The 9919-nt window shown below is 40.4% G+C and overlaps 1 protein-coding gene across 1 annotated transcript; it reads left to right on the forward strand.

Moving 5' to 3' along the window:
* The first annotated feature begins 418 nt into the window (after positions 1–418).
* cnpy3 (canopy FGF signaling regulator 3) lies at positions 419–6486 on the forward strand. The gene is made up of 6 exons (XM_006803429.3): positions 419–657; positions 1407–1530; positions 2407–2503; positions 3349–3471; positions 3597–3714; positions 4071–6486. The coding sequence occupies exons 1-6, from the start codon at positions 555–557 to the stop codon at positions 4361–4363; spliced, it is 858 nt and encodes a 285-aa protein (XP_006803492.1). The 5' UTR covers positions 419–554; the 3' UTR covers positions 4364–6486.
* Positions 6487–9919: the final 3433 nt, after the last annotated feature.

A 9919-nucleotide genomic window follows, 5' to 3' on the forward strand; every position in this document is an offset into this window, starting at 1 on the left:
ATATTAAGTAATAAATATAAAAAAATGTATTATAATAATGTATTTATGATGATTCAATTTGTTTGACTATCCACTCTGTGCAGGCAGAAAGCTTATTAAATGTTTAAACTGTAGAGATACAATAATGTTGCTGCTGTAAAATCTGCATTTTGTCCTATTTGAAATATAAATCTAATCTAATCTGTTTCTTAATGTATCGGCAGTATTGGTCCCGTATTTACTTGTTATTGGATGATACCAATGACTGCCGAAAACATTGGATGATACCAAAATTTGCAGTTTTGCGCAGGCGTAGCGCGGAGTGATACCTCTTATCTTCCAGCAGCTCCTCGACCCTCCTCTGCCTCTCATTGGTCCAGCTCCTGCCACTGCTTCTTCTCTGATTGGTCCGGTTGTGTAACGCCCTTAGCGGAAGTGATCGGTCGCAAGTGAAGCAGCAGGAGTGATGATACAGAGGAAGGCGTGAAAACAGGGGAAATAACGGTGCTTTGCGGAGTTGTTTGAAAGTCAAATAAGCTTTATGACAAAATAAAGACTCGGAGAGAGCAGACGGGATGATTTTAGTGGCATATTTGTCGTTTTTTCTCCTAATTTCCTCGGTCGGAGCAGCGAAGGATGGGGACGATGACTGGGTTCATCTGCCCAACAAATGTGAAGGTAAGGCGGCTTGTGGTGCTCAAAACGGGCTCCGAGGACCTCTAAGAGTCCTACAGCAAATAGAGAAGTCATACTGCAGTATTTGTGTATATAATACACGTAGTATATGTGCTAAGTATAATTTCCACTCTGTGTGGGTTCACACTGACAGCAGGCTGTTTGTGTTTGTGGAGGAAGTCGCACTGAAACAGGATTGTGTGAAACATTAAAACAGGAGTGCTGTTGGGCTTAGATAACATTTCACATTTGTAAGCTTTGCTTTTATGTTTTTGCTCTTGAAACTACCCCATTGGCCATTTCTTAGCATCAATACAAACATTACCCTGTAGCCTTGCTTTTAAATTAAAGGTGGTCATTGTAGGTATTTTATTTTGAAAATCCTGCTACTAACCCATCCCCTCTCATAGCTGCTGTACCACCTGTCCTCTGCCAGGTCTGCTTTGCCTCTTGTCCAAGGGGTGGACTCCCAACTCCACCATGCTGGACTGCAGGTGGAGGCGGTAGTCCCCCGTTTGCTGTGGAGCACAACTCCAACCAGAACCTACTCTGAAATGCAAAGCAAGGACTACCGCCTCCACCTGCAGTCTATGACAGTGCAGGTGGAGTCCATCTGTGGGGAAAAGCACACTTTAAATGAAATAGAGAATCTCGATGACATCAGTGACCTGATAGGACGAGTTTAACTGCTTTGTTGAGACATTGTTGAGGTTTAAAGGACTTCTTCTCATTGTCTCTGTTTCCCTTTCCAGTCTGTAAGTTTGTCAGCATCGAGATGAAGTCGGCGTTCGAAGAGACAGGGAAGACAAAAGAAGTCATCGATACCACATACTCCATAGACAGAAAGGGGGCGTCGCCGATCAAATATGTCAAGTCGTAAGTTTGAGTGTGTGCGCGCCTGGTACCGGGAAATGTTGAATGTTAAAAAAATAAGAGCCCGGTTTCAAAGTAGAAGTGAAAGCTGCTCTGTGTGGAGGGAGAAGTACGCCTGGCTGATTCTGGATCTTTCTCTCGCCCTCAGAGACAGACGGCAACAAGGGACAGGAACTTGGTCAGGTTCAGTTCCTGTGCAGAAACTTATTATAGAACAGGGAAGCTGCTGAAGTGCTCTGTGCGCGAGAGCAAAGCTCGATGGGAGTTTTAATCTGAAAGCATCACAGTTTTAGGACCTGCTTTTAAAAAAAAAGTGTTACAATATTTTAAATGTGGTCGTGAACATGCATGTTTATGTTCAGTCTGCAGAGCGTGACATGCGTCAGACACACTTAACTCACAATGTTTCCCTTTTTGTTTTTTTGATTTAGGGTAAGTTGAAAGGCAGCATACGTCTCATGTCTGGACAAGAAATATAACGTTTCTGCTCAACCCCTCAGCTCAGACCCTGAGCTGAGGGGTTGCTATAAAGGCCACTTTACTGTGGATCATTTAGTTATCACCTCAGGATAAAACCATAGACCTCCTTTAAGTATAGGGGTACTTTCATAGCATCCAGGATACCAGCTGAGAAATGCCTTTAGTGTGGAGATGCGCTGACATGAAAACAAAGAGCATCGAGGAGCAGAAAACTTAAATGAAAAAGCTCTGTAATGTTACTTTGACACGGTCCATAAAATGAAGTCAGCTGTGACGTGTGATCAGGTTTTTGGTTCACAACAAAACACAAAAGGGCAAATCCAAACAGAAGGTACAGAGAGAAACTGAGAGAGAACTCTGTCGCCTGCTGGGATGTTTAATGTGTGCGTTTCTCCTCAGAGACCTGAGATTCATCGAGGTTGTAGAAAATGTGTGTCAAAGGCTGCTGGAGTACAATCTGCACAAAGAGAGAAGTGGCAGCAACCGTTTTGCCAAGGTCAGTGTGCGCGGTTCCTTTTCTGTCAGTTTAACTGTTTAACTGCAGTGTAACGGTTATTTTTAAACACCCTGGATGTGACGCGTGACACTTTCTGCAAGAATCAGTATTTGTAGGGTTTGGTTTTCAAGCATCTTGTTTTTCAGCTCATAGTTTACAACACGTGAAGCTGCGTGTTTGTTTCATAAAATGTTTTTTTAGCTGAATGTAGTCATGCTGTCACCGTTGCTTCTTCACATGTAATGACTGCATATTGAGCTGTTCTCATTAAAACCCTGAAACTTTTTTGATCGGCTTTACTGTCCAAGAAAACTGCTGAAAATAAAAGGAAATGTTCACAAAAACTGAATTCATTGGAAGTTGAACTCTGACCATAGACGTCTTCATCTCGGTGTTTGAAAGTGTACGTGATGAGGCGGAGCTGACTGTGAAGCTTCACACTCTAGTTGTGATCACAGGCCGTTAGCCAATGAGCTTACCGCAGATTACCCTCTTTGCTGACACTTGGAGAACAATAAAATTATACAGTGATAAAACTGGATTAAAGTTTCATTCAGTAAGATCCCAAATAAGTGACTGAGTCCTTAAACTCACTCGGAAAATCTTTAGAGGTCCAATCAGATGGCTTTTTTCCTCATTTTTGGAGTAGCTGTGGCTCACGGGTAGAGCAGGTCATCTGCTGATCATCAGGTCGGTGGTTTGATTTTAATGCTCAGTCTGTTGCAGCAGCAACACAACGGCGCATATGGGATAGTATGACGATGATTGTTTAGCTTCTTTTTAACGTAGTTTGGTTTCTATGCAGTCGTCCATATTTGTAGTTTTAAATGTGTCATTGGGCATAGGGCATGTCGGAGACCTTCTCCACCCTGCATGGGTTGGTGAATAAAGGAGTGAACGTGGTGATGGACATTCCCTACGAGCTGTGGAACGAGACGTCAGCTGAAGTGGCCGACCTTAAAAAACAGGTGTGTTTATATATTTATTTAAACATTCCCAAAGGAACCAAATTAAACTCCAAACATGGTCAAATTTTCATCTTTTAAATGAAATTTGTGTGTGTGTGTGTGTGTGTGTGTGTGTGTGCGGTCAGTGTGATGTGATGATAGAGCAGTATGAGAACGTGATTGAGGACTGGTATAAAGGAAGCCAGGAGGAGGACCTGACCACGTATCTGTGCGAGAAACACGTGCTCAAAGGACAGGACAGAGGTAACGCTCGTACACACAACTCTGACGTTACATCCATGTTGTTGTTTTTTGTAATTCATGATTCCTGATTGTTTACATTTTGCACCCCTTTCTTTCCCTTCTCACATGTCCCTGTATTCACCTGAGATTTTGAGACCTTTACACCATCAGTTTAGTAAAGAGCTCAATAAAAACAATAGAATCCTCAATGACAAAACAAATATTGTAATTACAAAAATAATAATAATTTTGAAATCAAAATAAGTGCAATAAAATAATTGTCGGGACTTTCAGATTTGTATATTTCTCTTTGCCTTGCTTTCTGTTTTCCCGATCTTATTTTCCCGCCACGCCTCTCCTTCCATTTCTCTCTCCAGCCTGCCTGAACGAGAACTGGAAGAAGGGAGACCAGGCAGCGATTGCGGAGGACAAGAAGAAGAAGAAAAAGAAGAAGGGAGGGAAGAAGGGCAAGGGCAAAGGTGAGGAAGGAGGCGAGGGAGGAGGAGACGGCAGCTCGGAGGGAGAGAAGGCGAGCAAGAAGAAGAAGGAGAAGAAGGTGAAGAAGAAGAAAAAGAGCAAATCTCCGGTGGAGAAGACGGACGGAGGGGTGTCGTCCGACGAGGAGATCCAGCCGCAGGTGCCTCTGTCTGGGCAGAAGACGGAGCTGTGAGTCCTGGATGTGGATCAGTCCTCCAGAGTGAAACCTGCTGAGTCAAAGCAGCCTCTGGAAACATCTTCAAGTGTTAAAACTGAGGTTCAAGTCATTGAAATCCCGCGCTGTTACATGTTTTGAAGTCATTTTTCAGGTTTCATGAGGGAGAAATCAGATGTATAATCAGTTACGTACAACATTTCGCTCCTTTTTACCCCCACTTCAGTCATTTAACGGTTTTTAGTAGAGTCTCCATTGGAACTTAAAGGATTATGTGGTTATCATAGCTTGGGACCAGTTTTTCTATTGGTTTTCATAATGTTTGTACTTTTGAGGCCACAAACGTGAAAAAGACTTGAATTGTGATTTCCGGGCTCGACATCATTCTTAGACCAAAAACATAAACACTTTAGGGATACGTGAGAACCATTTCTCAGTATTTATTGACAAATCATGAATTATCCTGTACTAATACATCAAAAGAAAGTCTCTAGGTGCACTCTGTATGAATGATTTTACAGTAGGGCTGTGCGATATGACCAAAATCTCATCTCCCGATATAAGAATTCTATCATCCCAATAACGATATAAATCACAAAAATGTAACATTTTCTGTAAATTCTGTGAATCAAGGGCAGCTCGACTTGCGGGAAGTGTTTCCAGCTGCGCGTCATGTACCTGGAGTCGAGTGTTTTAACCGATGCATGAAACGATACATTTTTAGACATAAGTTGTAACGGCCGCCGTTTTCTTTGTATTTATTACACAGCGTGCTGCGGGGAAAAGCCTGTTCTAACGTTTGAGTCTAAGGTTTATTTTTTAGCACCTGGCGGCTCTTTTTTACTTCTCATCCGTAAATAATCTGCTCTTTCACGTGATTTTGTTTATTTTGAAAAGTCTCAACAGGATCTTGAGCTTTATTGTGAAAGGTTTATGTGGAACATAAACAAGCGGACACGCGATGGTGTTACCGTCGTTGTTGCTAACGACAACGCATAAAAACAGGCGCTTGTCCATCTGTAGTGTGGTTATATAAAATATAAGAGAAAGAAGAAATGAATATAGCCACTACAGTGACCATCAAATCGGTGAAAAAATATTGCCGCAAGCAGTTTATTTTGCGACACCATGAAACAAACGATAGCGTAAAATGAAACGATAGACGTTTTTATATCGTCATCCGATATATATCGTTATATCGAACAGCCCTACTTTACAGTGCTGTACACAAACTACATACAGAGTATAAACCTGTGTGAGTCGCAGGGCATCCATGTGTTTGGTTTTCCGTCTCTCGGTCAGACCGAGACTCGAACTGAGACTCTTTTTCACTCATGTTTATAAATATTTTTGTGCCCTTTACAGCTGTAGATCTTTGACCCTCAATGAGCATTTTATTAGGAACACCGACATCTTTGTAACCTTGACCAATCCGCTACACGTTCAGTTATTGTAGAGCTGCGTGAAAATGTTAAATGATATTGTGTAAATAACAAACATATTATGAAATGACTTTTTAATTCTTTCTGTAAATAATCTTTCCACCTATGTGAGCTCGTATCTCAGGATTAACTTACTAAAAAGACACCACGTGTGAAGGTTACAGATAAATTTGACTGATTAGCCTGTTTGCTGTTATGTCAGTGGTGTTATTGTGAAGTTTTCATACTGTTGTGTCCAGCTGGTTCACCTGTATGAACGAGCAAGCGGGCTGCCCAAGTGTTCCTAATAAAGTGCTCTAAACAAATGATTGTTAATCCAATGTTAAAGTTTTTTTATTTCTCACTGTCCTAATTTTTAAAGCCCTTCCACAAACTGATGTATTAGCTGAAATGCCCCTTTAGTCAATAGATACAACGTGTGGTACTGATTTCCTGTTTGCTGTACAAAAAGCTGCTATTGAAGGCCTGTGTGTGTTCGTGCTGCCGCGTGATCGTCAGGCTCCTGAACTGAAGACGATGAAGCTGATGAAGACGATGTTGTGCGTCTGTTTTTATGCATTTTCTTAAGAGTGAACGTGTGTGGGTGGGTGTTTTTACGAGATTTCTATCCTGAGGTAAAAATGCTGGCTGTGTTGTATTGAAGTTGCTTTTTGAAACCACAAGCAGACGCATCAGTGGATTAATAAACAAGTTTCAGAACTCTGAATGTGTTAGAGATATTTTTTTTAAATACATGTAATGAAGCTTTCAGTCTGTTATAGTTAAAGTTTCATACAATTATTTTAAAATGTGCACCTCGGAGAAGTAGTGTTATCTTTTCCTTAGTCAGCTGTGTGGGCGTAGTCCACTTTTTCAGCTACCAGAGGGAGCCAGAGTTAAGGACTTGCTCTGTTAATGATTTTCCAGGTCCTGCAGTCAGGCAGTCGTTTCTTCAGTCTAAGGAAGGAAGAACAGATGCAACATAAATCATGTTTTTAAACTAGTTTTATCATTCTGACTATTTTTCCATGCATCAGATTTTTATTCAGTTAAAGTTTGGATTTCATTATTTATTTGTTATCATTTCAAGTAAATGTTACTGTTTGACTGAACAGTTGTACACAGTTCCATATTTTCACCCACAAATACTTTTTCTCTTGTAATATAGATATAAATAAATGAATAACATTTAAAGGAAAAGGCTATTTTCTTTCTAAAGCATACATTAACAGACTGGTATAGATTCAAGGTGCTGTACCAAGAAGTCAAAACAACATAAACGCACACCATGATTTGTTGTGTTAATTTTGTAACCCAGCCATCTGCTGCTTGATTTGGGTCAGTTTGGGTTGTTTTCTGGGGAGCTGGGTAATGTACTGTAACCCAACGTGTTGAGTTGTTTTTCCAACTTCACACTCAGATGAGATGGTCCATAAGTTTTTGAGCAACAACAAACTGTTTTTGTATTTTTGCTTCTGTTCACCACCACAGGGGATTTCATTTCAAGAAAATATGTAATCAAAGCGCAGACTTTAATTTAAAGGCTTTTACAAAAGTGCAACATTAGTTGTTTAGGAACTACAGACACCTTTTCCACACAATCCCCCATTTTCATTGGCTCAAAAGACGGTGGCACAACCGACAAGATGTACCAGGCGAGGCCTGTTTGCTTCTTATTTTATATAGGATAATCAAATCGAATGAAGGTCACAGTTTTGGACATTTAGCTGTGTAATGTAACTTATTATAAAAAGTTACATTTCATTATACAGTGCAACTACATTACCCCGGTTTCAATATAATGTAATTACTTTTGCAAAATACATCATGTTTGCATTGTTCTATAACATTACTGTAAGCAGCTAAAAATAATATAAAATAAAAATATTTTTTCAGAAGGCCCAAAAGGTAACCTCTTCCATTAGCAGAAGACAGATTTGTAAAATTGTAAAAATGTAATTAAATACACTCTGGAGATCTGTGGAAGATTGCTTCAGCTACTGAAAAACAAATGCCAGGCAGAACTAATTAAATTTCAGTTGTCTCCAAATTTTGACATATTTCTGAGTAATTCAAATTTTAAGATACCTAAACGACTTACAGACAACATTTTCTTTTCCATTGGTGGAAACAATCTTCCATAGAAACCTGTTTAGCAAACAACAAAAAAGGTACAAGTTGTCTCATTTGTTTGTTTGTTTTTAATTTAGTCTCAAATTAAAAATCAGCTATTTTAAATTTTCGAGTATTTGATTTGGGCTAAGGGTAAAATGCAGGCTGAGCTTGATTCCCCGGGCTTTTGGGAAATGTGCAGAGCTTTAAGTCACATATAAAATGAAACCAAACAAGAGTCTTCATGCTTGGATACAGAAATAGTACCTTTTTCTAAGTTATATTTGTCATAAAATTAATCTTAACAAAGGATATAAATAGTCCTAAAAGGACACAACCGTGGACACTGCTTTGTGTTTTTAACATGCTTTACATTCAGGCAAGTCAAGTTTGAGTTCTGAGTTGGTCAAAATGAAAAAAGGGACACCAGTAAATGTCCTTTTAATTTGTGATCTGCTCTTATTTTCATGAGCTTCACCACTCTTTACGTAGCACTGTAAAAATGGAAATGATCAATATATTACAAGTAACGAGTGTTGCTGAATTTTGTGATGCTGTTTGTGTGGCTACTACAGATGTATTGCTGCATCTGTCACCTCCATGAGAGTGGGTTGTTATCCGGCCTCTGTGCCAGGCTGTTATTATTTTATGTCATAGCCTTCATTGGATGCAGTAATTTGCCTTAGTTGACCTCTATCGTGACATGAACTTCCTTTTTGTCATTTTCCTATTGTTTATTTATTTTTTTATTTTTTAACAAGTCCTGTCCTATACAGATGGTGTTTGCTTGTTATTAATTCAAGCTTTTGTGCTGGGAAAACTGGGTACAGGTGTTTCAGCCCTTCATGGTGCTATATGGACGATGTGGGACAAGTTACTACTAAGAGTGGGCTGAATTTTTAATTTATCTATCTTTGAAAATTTCTTATGAAACTAAGTAGAACAGTTAAGCTTGTACAGTGTCACAACTTTTGCTGCATGAGGTTTTCTCCAAAATATTCTCAATTTCAGCCCGAAGTCTTCAGGGAAGAACAAAATCAATTCATAGGAAAACCTGGTCATTCGGTGTATTTATGTTGACATGAAAGAAGCAATGGGTGACCTCATTTTTAGGGAATGTTGCAGAAGCTAGACCTGAAGTGTCCCAGTTTATACAATCAATCAATCAATTAATCAATCAATTTTCCTGTAGACTCCTGGTGGAGCTTAGGGCCACAACACCACGCCAACGGACTCTGTTCTGGGTCGTTCTCTTCAGCTGGGTCCACGTCATTCTGGCGACCTTCACTTCGCTCTCGACAGATCTTCTCCACGTCTGTTTGGGTCTCCCCACTTTCCTTTTTTCTTGTGGGTTCCAGTCCAGTGCTTGCCTTGTGACGTTGTCGGATAGTTTTCGGAGCGTGTGGCTTATCCAGCCCTATTTTCTCTTCTTGATGTCTTGACCGACCGGGTTCTGGCTGGTTCTCTTCCACAGGTCTGTGTCCGAGATCTTCTCAGGCCATCTGATGTTAAGGATGTGTCGCAAGCACTTGGTGATGAAAATCTGTATCTTGCTGGTAATGGTGTTGGTCGCCCGCCACATTTCGGACCCATACAGGAGGACTGCTTTCACATTGGTGTTGAAGATGCAGATCTTGCAGCGCTGGGATAAGGCTTTGGAGTTCCAGATGGGTCGCAGGGAGTTGAATGCAAGCCTTGCTTTGTTGATCCGGCTCCTAACGTCTTCATCTGCGGTGCCATCTCTGTTGACTATGCTTCCTAGGTAGACGAAGCTTATACAGTAGTCACTAAACATGGTGCATCTGTCTTCTTACCTTGATACAACCAACATTCTGGAACAGGGTAAATTTGGGCTCCTAGGACCATATGACCTTTTTTTCCAGTTCAGTTCAATTCAGTTCAGTTAAGCTAATTCAATTCATGTAGCATCAAATCAGAACAACAGGTGCCTCAAGGCAAACAAACAAGAACAAAGAGAAAACCCCAACAACCCACCCAAGCACTTGGCGATGTTGGGAAGGAAAAACTCACTTTTAACAGG

The sequence above is a fragment of the Neolamprologus brichardi genome, chromosome 3, assembly GCF_056152115.1.
Source record: "Neolamprologus brichardi isolate AB-2024 chromosome 3, ASM5615211v1, whole genome shotgun sequence".
Classification (NCBI taxonomy): Eukaryota; Metazoa; Chordata; class Actinopteri; order Cichliformes; family Cichlidae; genus Neolamprologus; species Neolamprologus brichardi.